This window comes from Hyla sarda, chromosome 1 (assembly GCF_029499605.1).
Source record: "Hyla sarda isolate aHylSar1 chromosome 1, aHylSar1.hap1, whole genome shotgun sequence".
In the NCBI taxonomy this organism is placed as follows: domain Eukaryota; kingdom Metazoa; phylum Chordata; class Amphibia; order Anura; family Hylidae; genus Hyla; species Hyla sarda.
Window position 1 is genome coordinate 1,652,401 of NC_079189.1, and position 24,200 is coordinate 1,676,600.

A 24,200-nucleotide genomic window follows, 5' to 3' on the forward strand; every position below is an offset into this window, starting at 1 on the left:
AGTGAATAAGAAGCTGCCGAACAAGAAACCAACTTCAGTGAATAAGAAGCTGCCGAATAAGAAACCAACTTCAGGGAATAAGAAGCTGCCGAATAAGAAACCAACTTCAGTGAATAAGAAGCTGCCAAATAAGAAACCAACTTCAGTGAATAAGAAGCTGCCGAATAAGAAACCAACTTCAGTGAATAAGAAGCTGCCGAATAAGAAACCAACTTCAGGGAATAAGAAGCTGCCGAATAAGAAACCAACTTCAGTGAATAAGAAGCTGCCAAATAAGAAACCAACTTCAGTGAATAAGAAGCTGCCGAATAAGAAACCAACTTCAGTGAATAAGAAGCTGCCGAATAAGAAACCAACTTCAGTGAATAAGAAGCTGCCGAACAAGAAACCAACTTCAGTGAATAAGAAGCTGCCGAACAAGAAACCAACTACAGTGAATAAGAAGCTGCCGAACAAGAAACCAACTTCAGTGAATAAGAAGCTGCCGAACAAGAAACCAACTTCAGTGAATAAGAAGCTGCCGAACAAGAAACCAACTTCAGTGAATAAGAAGCTGCCGAACAAGAAACCAACTTCAGTGAATAAGAAGCTGCCGAACAAGAAACCAACTTCAGTGAATAAGAAGCTGCCGAACAAGAAACCAACTTCAGTGAATAAGAAGCTGCCGAATAAGAAACCAACTTCAGTGAATAAGAAGCTGCCGAATAAGAAACCAACTTCAGTGAATAAGAAGCTGCCGAATAAGAAACCAACTTCAGTGAATAAGAAGCTGCCGAATAAGAAATCAACTTCAGTGAATAAGAAGCTGCCGAATAAGAAACCAACTTCAGTGAATAAGAAGCTGCGAATAAGAAACCAACTTCAGTGAATAAGAAGCTGCCGAATAAGAAACCAACTTCAGTGAATAAGAAGCTGCGAATAAGAAACCAACTTCAGTGAATAAGAAGCTGCGAATAAGAAACCAACTTCAGTGAATAAGAAGCTGCGAATAAGAAACCAACTTCAGTGAATAAGAAGCTGCCGAATAAGAAACAAACTTCAGTGAATAAGAAGCTGCCGAATAAGAAACAAACTTCAGTGAATAAGAAGCTGCCGAATAAGAAACAAACTTCAGTGAATAAGAAGCTGCCGAATAAGAAACCAACATCAGTGAATAAGAAGCTGCCGAATAAGAAACCAACTTCAGCCTCGTCCTCCTCATAGAATCTTACCTCATTACCACTCTTTTCCACACTCCGCCCACTCCCGTCACATGACCATTCCCACAGGTCCTTCGTCCACAATCTCTTCTCCCCTGCTGAGCTCCGCCCCCACACGTACTGGTCACATGATTGTGACATCATCACAGGTCCTTCACCTCCCCCATCAGGTCCTGGTCGGGCAGTCAGTGCTGTTGTGTGGAGATTTCTGCTCCTCAGTGTATAATAAGGTGAGATGACATGAGGAGGAGTTTGTTGTTATTATTTAATATATTATTATTATTATTATGTCTCCATTGGTTCCCGGGCTCTGTTCATATAATATATAACTGTATATTTCATAGACACAAACACAAGGTAATTAGCAGAATGAAATAGAAGGGGAGAGGGTCCTGCTGGGGGAAGGGGGGCTCAATGGGGTTATTGTAGGGTGTACGGGGGGGCGGAGGGGTTATTGTAGGGTGTACGGGGGGCGGAGGGGTTATTGTAGGGTGTACGGGGGGCGGAGGGGTTATTGTAGGGTGTACGGGGGGGGCGGAGGGGTTATTGTAGGGTGTACGGGAGGGGAGGGCGGAGGGGTTATTGTAGGGTGTACGGGAGGGGGGGCGGAGGGGTTATTGTAGGGTGTACGGGGGGGCGGAGGGGTTATTGTAGGGTGTACGGGGGGGGCGGAGGGGTTATTGTAGGGTGTACGGGGGGGCGGAGGGGTTATTGTAGGGTGTACGGGAGGGGAGGGCGGAGGGGTTATTGTAGGGTGTACGGGAGGGGGGGCGGAGGGGTTATTGTAGGGTGTATGGGGGGGCGGAGGGGTTATTGTAGGGTGTACGGGGGGGCGGAGGAGGGGTTATTGTAGGGTGTACGGGGGGGCGGAGGAGGGGTTATTGTAGGGTGTACGGGGGGGGGCGGAGGAGGGGTCATTGTAGGGTGTACGGGGGGGCGGAGGAGGGGTCATTGTAGGGTGTACGGGGGGGCGGAGGGGTTATTGTAGGGTGTACGGGGGGGCGGAGGGGTTATTGTAGGGTGTACGGGGGGGCGGAGGGGTTATTGTAGGGTGTACGGGGGGGCGGAGGGGTTATTGTAGGGTGTACGGGGGGGCGGAGGGGTTATTGTAGGGTGTACGGGGGGCGGAGGGGTTATTGTAGGGTGTACGGGGGGCGGAGGGGTTATTGTAGGGTGTACGGGGGGCGGAGGGGTTATTGTAGGGTGTACGGGGGGGGCGGCGGAGGGGTTATTGTAGGGTGTACGGGGGGGGTGGCGGAGGGGTTATTGTAGGGTGTACGGGGGGGGCGGAGGGGTTATTGTAGGGTGTACGGGGGGGGCGGAGGGGTTATTGTAGGGTGTACGGGGGGGCGGAGGAGGGGTTATTGTAGGGTGTACGGGAGGGGAGGGCGGAGGGGTTATTGTAGGGTGTACGGGAGGGGGGGCGGAGGGGTTATTGTAGGGTGTACGGGGGGGCGGAGGAGGGGTTATTGTAGGGTGTACGGGGGGGGGCGGAGGAGGGGTCATTGTAGGGTGTACGGGGGGGGGCGGAGGAGGGGTCATTGTAGGGTGTACGGGGGGGGGCGGAGGAGGGGTCATTGTAGGGTGTACGGGGGGGGCGGAGGAGGGGTCATTGTAGGGTGTACGGGGGGGGCGGAGGAGGGGTCATTGTAGGGTGTACGGGGGGGCGGAGGGGTTATTGTAGGGTGTACGGGGGGGCGGAGGGGTTATTGTAGGGTGTACGGGGGGGCGGAGGGGTTATTGTAGGGTGTACGGGGGGGCGGAGGGGTTATTGTAGGGTGTACGGGGGGCGGAGGGGTTATTGTAGGGTGTACGGGGGGCGGAGGGGTTATTGTAGGGTGTACGGGGGGCGGAGGGGTTATTGTAGGGTGTACGGGGGGGGCGGCGGAGGGGTTATTGTAGGGTGTACGGGGGGGGCGGCGGAGGGGTTATTGTAGGGTGTACGGGGGGGGTGGCGGAGGGGTTATTGTAGGGTGTACGGGGGGGGCGGAGGGGTTATTGTAGGGTGTACGGGGGGGGGCGGAGGGGTTATTGTAGGGTGTACGGGGGGGGCGGAGGAGGGGTTATTGTAGGGTGTACGGGGGGGGCGGCGGAGGGGTTATTGTAGGGTGTACGGGGGGGGGTGGCGGAGGGGTTATTGTAGGGTGTACGGGGGGGGCGGAGGGGTTATTGTAGGGTGTACGGGGGGGGGCGGAGGGGTTATTGTAGGGTGTACGGGGGGGCGGAGGAGGGGTTATTGTAGGGTGTACGGGGGGCGGAGGAGGGGTTGTTGTAGGGTGTATGGGGGGGGCGGAGGGGTTATTGTGGGGTGTACGGGGGGGGCGGAGGGGTTATTGTGGGGTGTACGGGGGGGGCGGAGGGGTTATTGTAGGGTGTACGGGGGGGCGGATGGGTTATTGTACGGTGTACGGGGGGGGCGGAGGGGTTATTGTACGGTGTACGGGGGGGGGCGGAGGGGTTATTGTAGGGTGTACGGGGGGGCGGATGGGTTATTGTACGGTGTACGGGGGGGGCGGAGGGGTTATTGTAGGGTGTACGGGGGGCGGAGGGGTTATTGTAGGGTGTACGGGGGGGCGGATGGGTTATTGTACGGTGTACGGGGGGGGCGGAGGAGGGGTTATTGTAGGGTGTACGGGGGGGGGCGGAGGGATTATTGTAGGGTGTACGGGGGGGGGCGGAGGGGTTATTGTAGGGTGTACGGGGGGGCGGAGGGGTTATTGTAGGGTGTACGGGGGGGGGGGGGGGGGCGGAGGGGTTATTGTAGGGCGATCAGGTCAGATGTATGGAGGGGACAGGTTGTGTATTTCACCATAACATGAGCCCAAAATCGCAGATGACCACAAGACTTTGGGCCACTGACTGTAATGGATCGGGTGGTGGTTTTCAGGGATCAGGAGGAGAAGACGACCTAGGACTCTGGGGTCAATGATAGAAGGGGACAGCCGGACCAGGGGGGTAGATTCGGGTACTTTAAGCCGTGTGATCTGACAAATGTAATAGTGGAGAATAGTCGGGTCCCCATAGAGGTCCGATGGCCGCTCCGTCAGATCCTCGGGAGTTTAGCGGATAGAAAAGAGAAAATACTTCACAAAATGCGTCTCCAGTAAACTACCGGATCCTCGACAGACCCCATCCCAGTCAATGGGATCCATCGGGACCCAGGGATCTCAGTTGTGCTCCGACCCATTTGGAGGATGTTCAGTGCAAAAAATAGAGCTGTACAGGACGGAGCGTGACGGCGATGTGAGCATATCCTTAGGGTGCGTTCACACTGAGCAATTCAAGAGGAATTTACACGACTAGATCCTCTTGTATTCTCAGCTTAGAAATAATTAAAGGGGTATTCCAGGAAAAAACTTTTTTTTATATATCAACTGGCTCCAGAAAGTTAAACAGATTTGTAAATTACTTCTATTAAAAAATCTTAATCCTTTCAGTACTTTTGAGCTTCTGAAGTTAAGGTTGTTCTTTTCTGTCTAAATCCTCTCTGATGACACGTGTCTCGGGAAACGCCCAGTTTAGAAGAGGTTTGCTATGGGGATTTGCTTCTAAACTGGGCGGTTCCCGAGACACGTGTCATCAGAGAGGATTTAGACAGAAAAGAACAACCTTAACTTCAGAAGCTGATAAGTACTGAAAGGATTAAGATTTTTTAATAGAAGTAATTTACAAATCTGTTTAACTTTCTGGAGCCAGTATATATATATATATATATAATATATATGTGTGTTTTTTTTCTGGAATACCCCTTTAACATCTGCTTTGCCATTGACTTCAATGTATTTTACTCTGCACTGTTCACACTGCGTAAATTCCGCTTGCGGAATTCCGTTCCGCTTGAAGAAAGAACATGTGCGAGCAGAAGTCCATTGAAGTCAATGGTAAAAATCTTTCAGCTTTAAATCGTTTCCGCACGAAATTCGCGTGGAAATTCCGCACGAAAAAAAATAAATAAAAAGGGAAAGTCCAATTGGTGGTTGTAGTCCAGCAAAAAAAAAAGTTTTTTCCTATATTCTGTGCGGAATTCCACGCAATTTTCACGCTAATTTCGTGCAAAAAAAAAAACGTGAATCCCGCGGCGGAATTTTTACGCTAGGGTTCCTCTCCTATTCCTCAGTGGGGACACTTCCTTAGTAAAGGGGGATGGACAGTAACTTGGTTGAGGGTGGTCGGATGAGAGGCCCCCCCCCCTCAATGCAAGCCTATGGGAGGGGGGCGTGACTGCTGTCACGCCCCCTCCCGTAGGCTTGCATTGAGGGGGGGCGGAGTGTGATGTCACACGGGGCGGAGCCTTGACATCACAACGCTCCGTGATCGGCAGTAGTCAGACCCGGAGCAAACACGCTCCGGGGACTGATGGTAACGGGGTGCGGCGTGCAAGATCACAGGACCCCCGCGATCAGGCATCTTATCCCCTATCCTTTGCATAGGGGATAAGATGTCTTAAGTGCCGGAGTACCCCTTTAATAGTGAAAGAAACAAATAGTGAGTTAAAATTATCAGAGATCCTTATGTGGTTAATTGTTAGATATTAAAGGGGTACTCCGGTGGAAATCAACTGGTGCCAGAAAGTTAAACAGATTTGTAAATTACTTCTATTAAAAAAGAAATCTTAATCCTTCCAGTACTTATCAGCTGCTGAATAAATACTACAGAGGAAAAGCTATTTGACCGCTGGCGGAGACAAATTTGCGAGCTAAGTGCCTCACTATTTCATAGTTTCACATTTGCATCTATTACACCATCGCTGTATATTCTCCATGTTTTATCTGCATATTCATGTTTCACCTATATCCTTGTGCTGGCAGTGTGCTGCTGTATTCTTCTGTTGCTATCTATCTATCTATCTATATATCTATATATATATATATATATATATATATATATATATATATAATCTCCGAGAGATCAGCACTCCTAGGTTCAATGCAGCAGTGATAGGGTGCGTCCAGTTGCTACAGATCCTGGTTACGAATCCCTCCACATAGAAAACGAACGGCAACCGCACTCCCATACGTTGCAAAAAAAGGCTTGATAATGGCTAGGTGAGCTAGCCGAAACGTCGCCATCTTCACGTTTGTGTGAATAAACACCACTTTTTTTGCAACGTATGGGAGTGCGGTTGCCGTTCGTTTTCTATCTATATATATATATATATCTCTATCTCAACTGGCTCCGGAAAGTTAAACAGATTTGTGAATTCAGGTAGAAAAACAGACATGGTCGCACATCTACAATCTTGTATAATGATCTGATTGCTTCTCAGCATAATATCAAAAACTAACAGGTTGTTATTATACATTTTTGATCAAAAGGTACAAGCCCACTCGCCACGTCAAGGCCACCTATCCAGAGTGGGTCCCTAACGTCCCTAGCATAAAATGGCGCAGCACTGGGCGGCGTCACCACCGCCGCGACACCAATGCCCACAGTGGGGAACGACCCACCGGCAGAGCGGCCCCAATGCCACTCAAACCAGTCCATGGGCCGCACCCGCCCGCAGACACGGCGCCGCGGCAGCAACGGACACCGCACAGCACCGCACCAGTGTGAACAAGGTGTAATGGCCACTTACCATGCTCTCCCAGTCAGACTGGGAGGCTGCTAGGAAAGAAATGGCCCTTGTGTAGCTAAATACTACTTATATAGGGTTGGGCTGAGGGGGTGGGGAAGAGTGCAGCACATGCTAGTTTTTGATATTATGCTGAGAAGCAATCAGATCATTATACAAGATTGTAGATGTGCGACCAGGTCTGTTTTCTACCCAAATTCAGATTTGTAAATTACTTCTATTAAAAAAATCTTAATTCTTCCAGTACTTATGAGCTTCTGAAGTTAAGGTTGTTCTTTTCTGTCTAAGTGCTCTCTGATGACACGTGTCTCAGGAACCGCCCAGTTTAGAAGCAAATCCCCATAGCAAACCTCTTCTAAACTGGGCGTTTCCCGAGACAGGTGTCAGCAGAGAGCACTTAGACAGAAAAGAACAACCTTAACTTCAGAAGCTCATAAGTACTGGAAGAATTAAGATTTTTTTAATAGAAGTAATTTACAAATCTGTTTAACTTTCTGGAGCCAGTTAAGATATATATATATATATAAATAAAAAATATATATATAAAAGTTTTTCCCTGGAATACCCCTTTAACTTTCTGGCACCAGTTGATTTAAAAAATAACTATATTCACAATTTGTGGTGAGATATTGGTGTCTTCCATCAATGCTTTTTAAGGTATCAATGGGGTCTCTCACACCCTCCAGGGTCCACTATATAGTATTTTGGGTATTAATATACAGGAGTTTCTATTAGCTCGTATATTCGTATCGTTTCAATCATGTTTTACTAATAAAAAAATAAAAAAAAATTGAACTTTTTTGAATTTTTTTATATTGTCATTTTCTGTCCCCTGTTTGTTTTATTTTTTTATATTTTTAATTTTTTTGTATCGGTACCATTTTGGTATTGATCTGACTTTTTAATCGCTTTTAACTTTTTCTTTGGGAAATTATAAAAATTGCAATTCTGTGGTTTGGTATTTTTTTTTTTACATTTGTCATTTACCGTACGGGATACATAATGTTATATTTTAATAGTTTGTACAATTAGGCACGAATGATACCAAATATGTTTATATGTTTTTATATAGGAGAAGGAGGTGATTTGAACTTTTAATATGAAAGGGGTTAACGTGTGTCTTTTAAACTTATTAAAACATTTTTATTTTTTTATATATATTTTTTTTTTATACTTTATTAGTCCCTTAGGAGACTTTTGGGAGGAATCATTAGATTCCTCATACAGATCAATGGAGGTGAATAGAAATCCAGCTCATCCAGTTGTCTCCTCTTCCCCTCCAGCTGATCCGGTTGTCTCCTCTTCCCCTCCAGCTGATCCAGTTGTCTCCTCTTCCCCTCCAGCTGATCCAGTTGTCTCCTCTTCCCCTCCAGCTGATCCGGTTGTCTCCTCTTCCCCCTCCAGCTGATCCGGTTGTCTCCTCTTCCTCCTCCAGCTGATCCGGTTGTCTCCTCTTCCCCTCCAGCTGATCCAGTTGTCTCCTCTTCCCCTCCAGCTGATCCAGTTGTCTCCTCTTCCCCTCCAGCTGATCCAGTTGTCTCCTCTTCCCCTCCAGCTGATCCAGTTGTCTCCTCTTCCCCCTCCGGCTGATCCGGTTGTCTCCTCTTCCTCCTCCAGCTGATCCGGTTGTCTCCTCTTCCCCCTCCAGCTCATCCGGCTGTCTCCTCTTCTCCTCCAGCTGATCCGGTTGTCTCCTCTTCCCCCTCCGGCTGATCCGGTTGTCTCCTCTTCCCCCTCCGGCTGATCCGGCTGTCTCCTCTTCCCCTCCAGCTCATCCGGCTGTCTCCTCTTCCCCCTCCAGCTCATCCGGCTGTCTCCTCTTCCCCCTCCAGCTCATCCGGCTGTCTCCTCTTCCCCCTCCAGCTCATCCGGCTGTCTCCTCTTCCCCCTCCAGCTCATCCGGCTGTCTCCTCTTCCCCCTCCAGCTCATCCGGCTGTCTCCTCTTCCCCCTCCAGCTCATCCGGCTGTCTCCTCTTCCCCCTCCAGCTCATCCGGCTGTCTCCTCTTCCCCCTCCAGCTCATCCGGCTGTCTCCTCTTCCCCCTCCAGCTCATCCGGCTGTCTCCTCTTCCCCCTCCAGCTCATCCGGCTGTCTCCTCTTCCCCCTCCAGCTCATCCGGCTGTCTCCTCTTCCCCCTCCAGCTCATCCGGCTGTCTCCTCTTCCCCCTCCAGCTCATCCGGCTGTCTCCTCTTCCCCCTCCAGCTCATCCGGCTGTCTCCTCTTCCCCCTCCAGCTCATCCGGCTGTCTCCTCTTCCCCCTCCAGCTCATCCGGCTGTCTCCTCTTCCCCCTCCAGCTCATCCGGCTGTCTCCTCTTCCCCCTCCAGCTCATCCGGCTGTCTCCTCTTCCCCCTCCAGCTCATCCGGCTGTCTCCTCTTCCCCCTCCAGCTCATCCGGCTGTCTCCTCTTCCCCCTCCAGCTCATCCGGCTGTCTCCTCTTCCCCCTCCAGCTCATCCGGCTGTCTCCTCTTCCCCCTCCAGCTCATCCGGCTGTCTCCTCTTCCCCCTCCAGCTCATCCGGCTGTCTCCTCTTCCCCCTCCAGCTCATCCGGCTGTCTCCTCTTCCCCCTCCAGCTCATCCGGCTGTCTCCTCTTCCCCCTCCAGCTCATCCGGCTGTCTCCTCTTCCCCCTCCAGCTCATCCGGCTGTCTCCTCTTCCCCCTCCAGCTCATCCGGCTGTCTCCTCTTCCCCCTCCAGCTCATCCGGCTGTCTCCTCTTCCCCCTCCAGCTCATCCGGCTGTCTCATAGGCCAGATGAAGCACTAACCTGTGCGAAACGGCTACCATTGCCTGCTGTACCCCCCGTACTTTATCCCTCTCCTGTAACGTCCGATGTAAGTATTAATAAAAGATAAAGAAGACCGGTAAGTTGCTGACTTGTTATTCTTTATGGACTGTTCATCCTGTTGTCTCCTCTTCCCTCTCCAGCTGATCCAGTTGTCTCCTCTTCTGAATTACCCCCCCAAGGATGGAGAAGGACAGGAATGAGATGACTAAGAGAATATTACACTTCACCTTGGAGATCCTCCACCTGCTGACCGGAGAGGTGAGGTGACCCATCTACATTTCCACCATTGTTGTCCCCATCTACATTTCCACCATTGTTGTCCCCATCTACATTTCCACCATTGTTGTCCCCATCTACATTTCCACCATTGTTGTCCCCATCTACATTTCCACCATTGTTGTCCCCATCTACATTTCCACCATTGTTGTCCCCATCTACATTTCCACCATTGTTGTCCCCATCTACATTTCCACCATTGTTGTCCCCATCTACATTTCCACCATTGTTGTCCCCATCTACATTTCCACCATTGTTGTCCCCATCTACATTTCCACCCTTGTTGTCCCCCATCTACATTTCCACCATTGTTGTCCCCCCCATCTACATTTCCACCATTGTTGTCCCCCATCTACATTTCCACCATTGTTGTCCCCCCCATCTACATTTCCACCATTGTTGTCCCCCATCTACATTTCCACCAGTGTTGTCCCCATCTACATTTCCACCATTGTTGTTCCCCCATCTACATTTCCACCCTTGTTGTCCCCCCATCTACATTTCCACCAGTGTTGCCCCCATCTACATTTCCACCCTTGTTGTCCCCCATCTACATTTCCACCCTTGTTGTCCCCCATCTACATTTCCACCATTGTTGTCCCCCCATCTACATTTCCACCATTGTTGTCTCCATCTACATTTCCACCATTGTTGTCCCCATCTAAATTTCCACCAGTGTTGTGTCCCCATCTACATTTCCACCAGTGTTGTCTCCATCTACATTTCCACCATTGTTGTCCCCATCTACATTTCCACCAGTGTTGTCCCCCCATCTACATTTCCACCAGTGTTGTCCCCCCATCTACATTTCCACCATTGTTGTCCCCCCATCTACATTTCCACCATTGTTGTCCCCCATCTACATTTCCACCAGTGTTGTCCCCCCATCTACATTTCCACCAGTGTTGTCCCCCATCTACATTTCCACCATTGTTGTCCCCATCTACATTTCCACCATTGTTGTCCCCCATCTACATTTCCACCATTGTTGTCCCCCATCTACATTTCCACCATTGTTGCCCCCATCTACATTTCCACCAGTGTTGTCGTCCCCCATCTACATTTCCACCAGTGTTGTCCCCCATCTACATTTCCACCATTGTTGTCCCCATCTTTGGAGCCGCTCTATGTTCTGGATGTCTCTTTGTAGGTGAGGTCTCCAGAACTGACTCCAGTTTTCCAGATGTGCTCACTAGAGCTCTATACAGGGGGCACAATCTCCTCTTTGTAGTGGGGGAGGAATACTGGGGTCAGTCCCCTCATTGTCTTTCTCCATACACAGGATTACCCCATAGTGAAGAAGACATGGGGGGAGTGCGTGGCCCCCAGCAGCCATCTCCATGAGTCAGGAGGACGGAACAGGGCCGGGGACCCCATCACGGAGCCTCCACCTCTCTCACCGATACATGAGGAGAAGATCCTAGAACTCGCCCACAGGATCACTGACCTGCTGACTGGAGAGGTGACCCTGCTGGGACATTATACAGTAATGGAGGGGTCTGGTGATGATTAGAGAGGTGACCCTGCTGGGACATTATACAGTAATGGAGGGGTCTGGTGGTGACTGGAGAGGTGACCCTGCTGGGACATTATACAGTAATGGAGGGATCTGGTGATGATTAGAGAGGTGACACTGCTGGGACATTATACAGTAATGGAGGGGTCTGGTGATGACTGGAGAGGTGACACTGCTGGGACATTATACAGTAATGGAGGGGTCTGGTGATTGAGAGGTGACACTGCTAGGACATTATACAGTAATGGAGGGGTCTGGTGATGACTGGAGAGGTAACACTGTTGGGACATTATACAGTAATGGAGGGGTCTGATGACTGGAGAGGTGACACTGCTGGGACATAATACAGTAATGGAGGGGTCTGGTGATGATTAGAGAGGTGACACTGCTGGGACATTATACAGTAAAGGAGGGGTCTGGTGATGACTGGAGAGGTGACACTGCTGGGACATTATACAGTAATAGAGGGGTCTGGTGATGACTGGAGAGGTGACACTGCTGGGACATTATACAGTAATGGAGGGGTCTGGTGATAATTGGAGAGGTGACACTGCTGGGACATTATACAGTAATGGAGGGGTCTGGTGATGATTGGAGAGGTGACACTGCTGGGACATTATACAGTAATGGAGGGGTCTGGTGATGACTGGAGAGGTGACACTGCTGTAACATTATACAGTAATGGAGGGGTCTGGTGATGATTGGAGAGGTGACACTGCTGGGACATTATACAGTAATGGAGGGGTCTGGTGATGACTGGAGAGGTGACACTGCTGGGACATTATACAGTAATGGAGGGATCTGGTGATGACTGGAGAGGTGACACTGCTGGGACATTATACAGTAATGTAGGGATCTGGTGATGACTGGAGAGGTGACACTGCTGGGACATTATACAGTAATGGAGGGGTCTGGTGATTAGAGAGGTGACACTGCAGGGACATTATACAGTAATGGAGGGGTCTAGTGATGACTGGAGAGGTGACACTGCTGGGACATTATACAGTAATGGAGGGGTCTAGTGATGACTGGAGAGGTGACACTGCTGGGACATTATACAGTAATGGAGGGGTCTGGTGATGATTAGAGAGGTGACACTGCTGGGACATTATACAGTAATGGAGGGGTCTGGTGATGACTGGAGAGGTGACACTGCTGGGACATTATACAGTAATGGAGGGGTCTGGTGATGATTAGAGAGGTGACACTGCTGGGACATTATACAGTAATGGAGGGGTCTGGTGATGACGGTATCCTTGTGTGTCAGGTTCCTATAAGGTGTCAGGATGTGGCGGTCTATTTCTCCATGGAGGAGTGGGAGTATGTAGAAGGACACAAGGATCTGTACCAGGACATAGTCATGATGGAGGATCACCGGCCCCTCACATCACAAGGTAAGAAGAGACATATATATAGATATCCCTCTCACTACCTAGTAACATAGAAATCTATCCAGCACTGATGTATTCATTCTCTGTGTGTTCCCTACAGATGTAGTCATTGATAGAAATCCACTCGAGAGGTGTCCCCGCCCTCTGTATTCCCAGGACTGTCCAGAGGGAAATGTCCCAGAGAAGCATCAGGTAGATGAGGCTGATCCTATATCTCTATAGGGGGGTCCTGCAGTCATAGATGTGGGGGTAGATTTTGGGGGTCTCTGTTGCTCCTCCTGTCTGCTGTATTGTAGTGAATTGTTCTATATGTCACATCAGGGGGGAGATCTGACTAATAATAAAGTGGAGGATGAAGAAGAGAGGAGTAGGGGCCATCACCCGTGTATGAGGGAAGGGAAGGAGGAAATTCCAGGAGGTGTTACCCCAGGTATGTAATAATTCCAGGAGGTGTTACCCCAGGTATGTAATAATTCCAGGAGGTGTTACCCCAGGTATGTAATAATTCCAGGAGGTGTTACCCCAGGTATGTAATAATGCCAGGAGCCAGGAGGTGTTACCCCAGGTGTGTCATAATGCCAGGAGGTGTTACCCCAGGTGTGTCATAATGCCAGGAGGTGTTACCCAAGGTGTGTCATAATTCCTGGAGGTGTTACCCCAGGTATGTAATAATTCCCCTATCCAAACAAATGCTGGGTTCCTGCGGCAGTGGTTGTGACATCACGGCCACACCCCCTCCATTCATGTCTACTGACACGCCCCTCACAGATGTGAATGGAGGGGGCGTTGTTGTGACATCACAACCACGGCCTGCGGCTCTGAGTGTTCTGTACAAAATGTAAATGAATCCCTTTAAATGGGACATGCTGAAGAAAATAGTCCATCGGGCAGTAATAGAGGACATGAGCGGGACTTACCTGCTGAGGGTTCGGGCACAGCTCCCACCCATCCATTTTTCTCTGATTGGGGATTATTATTTTTTCCCCATCTTTCAACTGGTCCGGACCCCCGTAAAGACTTGTTATAATGTAGGGTCATCTCTGTAGAGTTAGGTAGGTAGGTTTCTCCAGTAGGTAGTGTTCCCCTAATTTTGTAGATAGGGCCCAATGGGTATTCAATTTCCCAAAATAGGTGCCCCTATCAGTTACACTCTCCCAAGTAGGTAGATAGGGCCCCCCAAGTAGATATGACATTTCTCTCAGTAGGTAGGGCTCCCTACCCCGTATAAGTAGGTAGTTTTCACTGGCACATAGGTCCTCCATAAGTGGGTAGACTTCACCCTGTAGATAGGGCTCCCTATAGGTTGGTTGAACAAATCCTGCTCCCCCCCCCGCCAATTTAGCTTTCAAATGAGAGTATCAGGCTTCAGGATGTGTACGTCTTGACCCGGGAAAGCTGGGTGAGGTATAGGAAATCCTGAAACTGTCCCTGAAGAGGCTTATTGGGCCCTGATTTTTATAGGGTGAGGGGCAGGTTTGGTGATGGGTCTTTTTATCCTCATCTTGGGCCCCTCTGGGTTTTCTCATTAGCCCAGATCAGCCCAGGTGCTGAAGACAGCTTTTCACTGGGCTTTTAGACTAAGGAAGAGTCCGTCTGCAAGTGAGGCACGTGCACCATTGATGAGAGTTTGATTCCGGATTTTTCCAGTCTCAAAAGGGGATATTGTAACCTGAGTAGCACATTTGTCGACTGTTGTGTAGGCATGGAAGTTTTAGGTGTGTAGCCAGTGGTGGACGGGCAGGATTTGTTTTAATGTGAGGGCAGGATTTGTTTTGTGTTTTAGTGGGAGGGCAGGATTTGTTTTGGATTTTAGTGCGAGGGCAGGATTTGTTTTGTATTTTAGTGTGAGGGCAGGATTTGTTTTGGATTTTAGTGTGAGGGCAGGATTTGTTTTGGATTTTAGTGTGAGGGCAGGATTTGTTTTGGATTTTAGTGCGAGGGCAGGATTTGTTCTGTGTTTTAGTGTGAGGGCAGGATTTGTTCTGTGTTTTAGTGTGAGGGCAGGATTTGTTTTGTATTTTAGTGTGAGGGCAGGATTTGTTTTGTATTTTAGTGTGAGGGCAGGATTTGTTTTGTGTTTTAATGTGAGGGGCAGGATTTGTTTTGTATTTTAGTGCGAGGGCAGGATTTGTTTGTGTTTTAGTGGAGGGCAGGATTTGTTCTGTGTTTTAGTGCGAGGGCAGGATTTGTTTTGTATTTAGTGCGAGGCAGGATTTGTTTTGTGTTTTAGTGTGAGGGCAGGATTTGTTTTGGATTTTAGTGTGAGGGCAGATTTGTTTTGTGTTTTAGTGTGAGGGCAGGATTTGTTTTGTGTTTTAGTGTGGGGCAGGATTTGTTTTGTGTTTTATGTGAGGGCAGGATTTGTTTTAATGTGAGGGCAGGATTTGTTTAATGTGAGGGCAGGATTTGTTTTGTGTTTTAGTGTGAGGGCAGGATTTTTTTAGTGTGGGGGCAGGATTGTTTTATGTTTTAATGTGAGGGCAGGATTTGTTTTAATGTGAGGGCAGGATTTGTTTTAATGTGAGGGCAGGATTTGTTTTGTGTTTTAGTGTGAGGGCAGGATTTGTTTTAGTGTGGGGGCAGGATTTGTTTTATGTTTTAATGTGAGGCAGGATTTGTTTTGTGTTTTAATGTGAGGGCAGGATTTGTTTTGTATTTTAGTGGGAGGGCAGGATTGTTTTGTGTTTAGTGGGAGGGCAGGATTTGTTTTGTTCCTGAAAAACACAGCAGAAGCCCTGTGTGAAGGTTACTTCCATGTCCTTGTCTCGGACTGCATTTTTTCTTTTTCTTGTTTCTAACATTGTTGGGGCACCCGGCTCTTTGCCGAAATAGCACGTTTGAACCACCGCATGATGCAGCGGCCGACAAACACCCTCAATACATCTCTATGGCAGATCCGAAGACTGCCGAATGCAGCGCTGCGGCTCTCCCATAGAAATGTATTGAGGGGGCGTGTTGGCCGCCACGTCATGCTGGTGGTCAGACATGCCCCTTGCCGCTGGCTCCTGGGGCCCCCAGCGGTCGGGAACCCCCCCCCCCCCCCCCCTCGATTTGAAACTTATCCCCTATCTGCAAAATAGGAATATGTTTTTTTTTTTTTTTTTAGATCCCGGAGTACTCCTTTAAACATTATAAAGTATAGGATACACTTATATCAGTGTGTTTATTATTATTATTATTATTATTATTATTATTATGCAAATTTGGCTCAAAAGCTCGGGCGGGGCCCCTCTAAGGCTGCATTAGAGATGAGCGAACTTACAGTAAATTTGATTCGTCACGAACTTCTCGCTCGGCAGTTGATGACTTTTCCTGCATAAATTAGTTCATCTTTCCGGTGCTCCCGTGGCCTGGAAAAGGTGGATATAGTCCTGGGAGACTTTCCTAGGACTGTATCCACCTTTTCCAGCCCACCAGAGCACTGGAAAGCTGAACTAATTTATGCAGGAAAAGTCAGCAACCGCCGAGCTGAGAAGTTCGTGACGAATCGAATTTACTGTAAGTTCGCTCATCTCTAGCTGCATTCACACCACGTTTTTGCAGTACAGTTCCCGTATCAGGTTATTATGGAAAACGGATTCCTGAAAACGGAGTATCGTGACGTAAAGACTCCGCCCCCCCCCCGGTGTGACGTCACCCCCCCCCCCCCCCTCAGCCCCCGCTATGCAAGTCTATGGGAGGGGGCGTGACGTCACGCCCCCTCCCATAGACTTGCATAGCGGGGGCAGGGGGTGACGTCTCACGGAGGGGGCGGAGTCGTGACATGACGATACTCCGGCCCCGTGGTCGGCACCCGGCAGTTTGTAAGTGTTGTGAATGTCTCTACTATATGTTTTTTTGGGGGGGAAAAAATAACAAAAGTCATTTTTATCCAACAGAAAATCCCTGTAAGAACCTTGAGGAGAACTTAATGTTATCGCTGAATTATAAAAGAGAAGATGAAGGTATGATGGAGCGCTCCTCAGCCCTTACCCCTAATGTCCATCCAGATCTATCCTGTAATAATCCACCTGATCATGAGGAACCTTCTCCTGACCACCACACATTGTTACCAAAAGGAGAGGTCAGAAAGGGAGAAAAAGAATTCAGTGTGATGAATGTGGAAAAGAGTTTACGAGAAAATTTAGTCTTTATGTACACAGAAGAGTTCACACGGGGGAAAAGCCGTATCCATGTTCGGAATGTGGGAAATGTTTCACAAATAAATCGGATCTGGCTAAACATCAAAAAATTCACACAGGGGAAAAACCATATTCATGCTCAGAATGTGCCAAATGTTTTATAACTAAAGCCGATATGGTTAAACATAAAAGAAGTCACACAGGAGAGAAGCCGTATACGTGTTTAGAATGTGGGAAATGTTTTACAAATCAATCAAATCTCGTTGCACACGGGAGAACTCACACAGGAGAGAAGCCGTATTCGTGTTCAGAATGTAAGAAGGGTTTTTCCAGGCGCGACCGATTTGGTTCATCATGAGAGAATTCATACAGGGGTGAAGCCATATTCATGTTCGGAATGCGAGAGATCTTTTATTGCCAAAGCCAAGCTTAAGATTCATCAGAGGAGTCACATAGGAGAGAAGCGGTATTCATGTTCGGAATGTGGGAAATGTTACACAAGGAAATCGGAACTGGTTAAACATGACAGAATTCACACAAGAGAGAAGCAATGGTAGTTTTTCTGAATGTGGAAAATGTTTTAGATTCGTCTGAATAGATTTGTCTATTACTTCTGTATAAAAATCTTAATCTTTCCAGTACTTATGAGCTGCTGTATAAAATCAGGATGCATAAAATTGCTCTATTCTGCCCCATAGATTTTTTTTTACTTTTCTGTCTATAGGGGCAGTATGAGGGCTAATTTTTTGAGCCTTGATATGTTGTTTTTAATCATTTTGGATTAGATGGAACTTTTTTATTTATTTATTTTCCCCTAATATATGATGTGACAAAAAATCTGCAATTCTGTTTTGTTTTTCATTTACATGGTTCACTGTACGGGATCAATAATTTTATGTAAGGGCCCAACCTGACATTACTATATAGTTGCCTCCACATATCCAGACATCCCCTCTCCCTGCTGATTTCCTGTCATATACCCCCCCCCCCCCCACCCCCCCCCCCCCCCCCCCCAAAAAAATAAATAAATAAATAAAAAAAAAAAAAAAAAATATATATATATATATATATATATATATATATATATATATATAGAGAATTATATGTTGCTCAGTGCCGAATCCTGATAGTGTACATATAATTTTTATGTGTCTTATACCTATATTTCTCTCACAAATACCTTCTATCTGTTGCTCACTTGGTTTGTCATTCTGTGCTCTGGAAGGAGGGAGGGTGTCCTCACTTTGCATGACTCCTCCTCCTCCTGAGTGCTGGGCCTCCTCATCCAATCACTGCAGTCTGCTCTGTAACCCAAACCCCCCCAACCACCTCCTTGCTGCAGTCTGATAGGAAAGGAGTGAGCACGGAGGAGTGGTAGTCCAGCCCTCGCCTACTGGACTTTGTCCCAGCCTGTGGACAAATATGATGCTGCAGCCGGGCAGGATTGTGTTCTGGATGGTAGGATTTCTATAAAAAGGAAGTTTATTAGAAAGGATAAAGGAGAACTCCAGCAAGGGGGGGAGGGTACACCCTCAGACGTGCAGGAGAGACAACCCGCTCCCCCAAGAGACCTTCCATCGCGGGAGCAGCGCCCGGCCCAGAATGCCAGGAGCTGCACTGAGATCGCAGATCCTTTGGATAGGGGATAAGATGTCTAAGGCCGGAATACCCCTTTAATACAATGAAACGTTACCTGTCTTTTAGCCTTTTCCCCCCCATAACTTTCCGATCAATTATACATCTTCCCATATGTTTCTGAAACAAACATTTTTAGAGGTCGTTGAGAATGTTTTCTAAGTTAACTTTCAAAGAAAATCTTAATCTAAAGTTAAAGGGGTTCTCCACTGAAAACGTCTGATCCCAGGGGATCGCAGGGGACCCCACGATCTCCGGGCTGGCAGCTTATGCGTTAGTGACATCACACCTCCCATAGACGTGAATGGAGAGGGCGGTGTGAGGGGCAAATCTGCATCTGCTCCTCCCCCTACGTATGACTCCTCCTCATCTAATCTCCTCCTGTACATATGACTCCTCCTCCTCATCTAATCTCCTCCTGTACATATGACTCCTCCTCCTCATCTAATCTCCTCCTCTACATATGACTCCTCCTCCTCATCTAATCTCCTCCTCTACATATGACTCCTCCTCCTCATCTAATCTCCTCCTCTACATATGACTCCTCCTCCTCATCTAATCTCCTCCTCTACATATGACTCCTCCTCCTCATCTAATCTCCTCCTCTACATATGACTCCTCCTCCTCATCTAATCTCCTCCTCTACATATGACTCCTCCTCCTCATCTAATCTCCTCCTCTACATATGACTCCTCCTCCTCATCTAATCTCCTCCTCTACATATGACTCCTCCTCCTCATCTAATCTCCTCCTGTACATATGACTCCTCCTCCTCATCTAATCTCCTCCTGTACATATGACTCCTCCTCCTCATCTAATCTCCTCCTGTACATATGACTCCTCCTCATCTAATCTCCTCCTGTACACATGACTCTTCCTCCTCATCTCCTCCTCCTCCTCCTCCTCTACACATGACTCTTCCTCCTCATCTCCTCCTCCTCCTCCTCTACACATGACTCTTCCTCCTCATCTCCTCCTCCTCTACACATGACTCTTCCTCCTCATCTCCTCTTCTACAGGGTTCATACAGGGAAGCAGAGATGTACAGGGTTTGTACAGAGTCTTCCTGTCAGCGTTCATTGCACAGCAGCTTTGAGAGAAATTCATGTCAGGAGGGACATCCAGGAGAAATAACTCTGTAGTCTGTACATTGTCATCCAGGGGAAATAACTCTGTAGTCCGTACATTGTCATCCAGGAGAAATAACTCTGTAGTCTGTACATTGTCATCCAGGGGAAATAACTCTGTAGTCTGTACATTGTCATCCAGGGGAAATAACTCTGTAGTCTGTACATTGTCATCCAGGGGAAATAACTCTGTAGTCTGTACATTGTCATCCAGGGGAAATAACTCTGTAGTCTGTACATTGTCATCCAGGAGAAATAACTCTGTAGTCTGTACATTGTCATCCAGGAGAAATAACTCTGTAGTCTGTACATTGTCATCCTGGGGAAATAACTCTGTAGTCTGTACATTGTCATCCAGGAGAAATAACTCTGTAGTCTGTACAGCTTCATCCAGGAGAAATAACTCTGTAGTCTGTACATTGTCATCCAGGAGAAATAACTCTGTAGTCTGTACATTGTCATCCTGGGGAAATAACTCTGTAGTCTGTACATTGTCATCCAGGAGAAATAACTCTGTAGTCTGTACAGCTTCATCCAGGAGAAATAACTCTGTAGTCTGTACATTGTCATCCAGGAGAAATAACTCTGTAGTCTGTACATTGTCATCCAGGAGAAATAACTCTGTAGTCCGTACATTGTCATCCAGGAGAAATAACTCTGTAGTCCGTACATTGTCATCCAGGAGAAATAACTCTGTAGTCCGTACATTGTCATCCAGGAGAAATAACTCTGTAGTCTGTACATTGTCATCCAGGGGAAATAACTCTGTAGTCTGTACATTGTCATCCAGGAGAAATAACTCTGTAGTCTGTACATTGTCATCCAGGGGAAATAACTCTGTAGTCTGTACATTGTCATCCAGGAGAAATAACTCTGTAGTCTGTACATTGTCATCCAGGGGAAATAACTCTGTAGTCTGTACATTGTCATCCTGGAGAAATAACTCTGTAGTCCGTACATTGTCATCCAGGGGAAATAACTCTGTAGTCTGTACAGCTTCATCCAGGAGAAATAACTCTGTAGTCTGTACATTGTCATCCAGGAGAAATAACTCTGTAGTCCGTACAGCTTCATCCAGGAGAAATAACTCTGTAGTCTGTACATTGTCATCCTGGGGAAATAACTCTGTAGTCCGTACATTGTCATCCAGGAGAAATAACTCTGTAGTCTGTACATTGTCATCCAGGAGAAATAACTCTGTAGTCTGTACATTGTCATCCAGGAGAAATAACTCTGTAGTCTGTACATTGTCATCCTGGGGAAATAACTCTGTAGTCTGTACATTGTCATCCAGGAGAAATAACTCTGTAGTCTGTACATTGTCATCCAGGAGAAATAACTCTGTAGTCCGTACAGCTTCATCCAGGAGAAATAACTCTGTAGTCTGTACATTGTCATCCAGGAGAAATAACTCTGTAGTCTGTACATTGTCATCCTGGGGAAATAACTCTGTAGTCTGTACATTGTCATCCAGGAGAAATAACTCTGTAGTCTGTACAGCTTCATCCAGGAGAAATAACTCTGTAGTCTGTACATTGTCATCCAGGAGAAATAACTCTGTAGTCTGTACATTGTCATCCAGGAGAAATAACTCTGTAGTCCGTACATTGTCATCCAGGAGAAATAACTCTGTAGTCCGTACATTGTCATCCAGGAGAAATAACTCTGTAGTCCGTACATTGTCATCCAGGAGAAATAACTCTGTAGTCTGTACATTGTCATCCAGGGGAAATAACTCTGTAGTCTGTACATTGTCATCCAGGAGAAATAACTCTGTAGTCTGTACATTGTCATCCAGGGGAAATAACTCTGTAGTCTGTACATTGTCATCCAGGAGAAATAACTCTGTAGTCTGTACATTGTCATCCAGGGGAAATAACTCTGTAGTCTGTACATTGTCATCCAGGAGAAATAACTCTGTAGTCCGTACATTGTCATCCAGGAGAAATAACTCTGTAGTCCGTACAGCTTCATCCAGGAGAAATAACTCTGTAGTCTGTACATTGTCATCCAGGAGAAATAACTCTGTAGTCCGTACATTGTCATCCAGGAGAAATAACTCTGTAGTCTGTACATTGTCATCCAGGAGAAATAACTCTGTAGTCTGTACATTGTCATCCAGGGGAAATAACTCTGTAGTCTGTACATTGTCATCCAGGAGAAATAACTCTGTAGTCCGTACATTGTCATCCAGGAGAAATAACTCTGTAGTCCGTACATTGTCATCCAGGAGAAATAACTCTGTAGTCTGTACATTGTCATCCAGGGGAAATAACTCTGTAGTCCGTACAGCTTCATCCAGGAGAAATAACTCTGTAGTCTGTACATTGTCATCCAGGAGAAATAACTCTGTAGTCTGTACATTGTCATCCAGGAGAAATAACTCTGTAGTCCGTACAGCTTCATCCAGGAGAAATAACTCTGTAGTCTGTACATTGTCATCCAGGGGAAATAACTCTGTAGTCTGTACATTGTCATCCAGGAGAAATAACTCTGTAGTCTGTACAGCTTCATCCAGGAGAAATAACTCTGTAGTCCGTACATTGTCATCCAGGGGAAATAACTCTGTAGTCCGTACATTGTCATCCAGGGGAAATAACTCTGTAGTCTGTACATTGTCATCCAGGGGAAATAACTCTGTAGTCTGTACATTGTCATCCAGGAGAAATAACTCTGTAGTCTGTACATTGTCATCCAGGAGAAATAACTCTGTAGTCTGTACATTGTCATCCAGGAGAAATAACTCTGTAGTCCGTACATTGTCATCCAGGAGAAATAACTCTGTAGTCCGTACATTGTCATCCAGGAGAAATAACTCTGTAGTCCGTACATTGTCATCCAGGAGAAATAACTCTGTAGTCTGTACATTGTCATCCAGGGGAAATAACTCTGTAGTCTGTACATTGTCATCCAGGAGAAATAACTCTGTAGTCTGTACATTGTCATCCAGGGGAAATAACTCTGTAGTCTGTACATTGTCATCCAGGAGAAATAACTCTGTAGTCTGTACATTGTCATCCAGGGGAAATAACTCTGTAGTCTGTACATTGTCATCCAGGAGAAATAACTCTGTAGTCCGTACATTGTCATCCAGGAGAAATAACTCTGTAGTCCGTACAGCTTCATCCAGGAGAAATAACTCTGTAGTCTGTACATTGTCATCCAGGAGAAATAACTCTGTAGTCCGTACATTGTCATCCAGGAGAAATAACTCTGTAGTCTGTACATTGTCATCCAGGAGAAATAACTCTGTAGTCTGTACATTGTCATCCAGGGGAAATAACTCTGTAGTCTGTACATTGTCATCCAGGAGAAATAACTCTGTAGTCCGTACATTGTCATCCAGGAGAAATAACTCTGTAGTCCGTACATTGTCATCCAGGAGAAATAACTCTGTAGTCTGTACATTGTCATCCAGGAGAAATAACTCTGTAGTCCGTACAGCTTCATCCAGGAGAAATAACTCTGTAGTCTGTACATTGTCATCCAGGGGAAATAACTCTGTAGTCTGTACATTGTCATCCAGGAGAAATAACTCTGTAGTCTGTACAGCTTCATCCAGGAGAAATAACTCTGTAGTCCGTACATTGTCATCCAGGGGAAATAACTCTGTAGTCCGTACATTGTCATCCAGGGGAAATAACTCTGTAGTCTGTACATTGTCATCCAGGGGAAATAACTCTGTAGTCTGTACATTGTCATCCAGGAGAAATAACTCTGTAGTCTGTACATTGTCATCCAGGAGAAATAACTCTGTAGTCCGTACATTGTCATCCAGGAGAAATAACTCTGTAGTCTGTACATTGTCATCCAGGAGAAATAACTCTGTAGTCTGTACATTGTCATCCTGGGGAAATAACTCTGTAGTCTGTACATTGTCATCCAGAAGAAATAACTCTGTAGTCTGTACATTGTCATCCAGGAGAAATAACTCTGTAGTCCGTACATTGTCATCCAGGGGAAATAACTCTGTAGTCCGTACATTGTCATCCAGGGGAAATAACTCTGTAGTCCGTACATTGTCATCCAGGAGAAATAACTCTGTAGTCTGTACATTGTCATCCAGGGGAAATAACTCTGTAGTCTGTACATTGTCATCCAGGAGAAATAACTCTGTAGTCTGTACATTGTCATCCAGGAGAAATAACTCTGTAGTCTGTACATTGTCATCCAGGGGAAATAACTCTGTAGTCTGTACATTGTCATCCAGGGGAAATAACTCTGTAGTCCGTACATTGTCATCCTGGGGAAATAACTCTGTAGTCTGTACATTGTCATCCAGGAGAAATAACTCTGTAGTCTGTACATTGTCATCCAGGAGAAATAACTCTGTAGTCCGTACATTGTCATCCAGGGGAAATAACTCTGTAGTCCGTACATTGTCATCCAGGGGAAATAACTCTGTAGTCCGTACATTGTCATCCAGGAGAAATAACTCTGTAGTCTGTACATTGTCATCCAGGGGAAATAACTCTGTAGTCTGTACATTGTCATCCAGGGGAAATAACTCTGTAGTCCGTACATTGTCATCCAGGAGAAATAACTCTGTAGTCCGTACATTGTCATCCAGGAG

The 24,200-nt window shown here is 46.9% G+C and overlaps 1 protein-coding gene across 1 annotated transcript; it reads left to right on the top strand.

Moving 5' to 3' along the window:
- Positions 1–1,345: 1,345 nt before the first annotated feature.
- LOC130288190 (uncharacterized) lies at positions 1,346–17,703 on the top strand. Its single transcript, XM_056537417.1, has 8 exons — positions 1,346–1,429; positions 9,503–9,607; positions 9,702–9,819; positions 11,120–11,299; positions 12,621–12,747; positions 12,845–12,936; positions 13,066–13,174; positions 16,623–17,703. Exons 3-8 carry the CDS (start codon positions 9,742–9,744, stop codon positions 17,027–17,029), a joined length of 993 nt encoding a protein of 330 aa, XP_056393392.1. The 5' UTR covers positions 1,346–1,429; positions 9,503–9,607; positions 9,702–9,741; the 3' UTR covers positions 17,030–17,703.
- The last annotated feature ends 6,497 nt before the right edge of the window (positions 17,704–24,200 follow it).

Excerpts from the sequence above, each read along its gene's own strand:
- LOC130288190 (XM_056537417.1), top strand. The coding sequence starts at position 9,742 with ATGGAGAAGGACAGGAATGAGATGACTAAGAGAATATTACACTTCACC. Across the intron at positions 9,820-11,119 it reads TCCACCTGCTGACCGGAGAG|GATTACCCCATAGTGAAGAA; the intron begins GTGAGGTGACCC and ends CTCCATACACAG. Across the intron at positions 13,175-16,622 it reads TCCAGGAGGTGTTACCCCAG|AAAATCCCTGTAAGAACCTT; the intron begins GTATGTAATAAT and ends TTTATCCAACAG.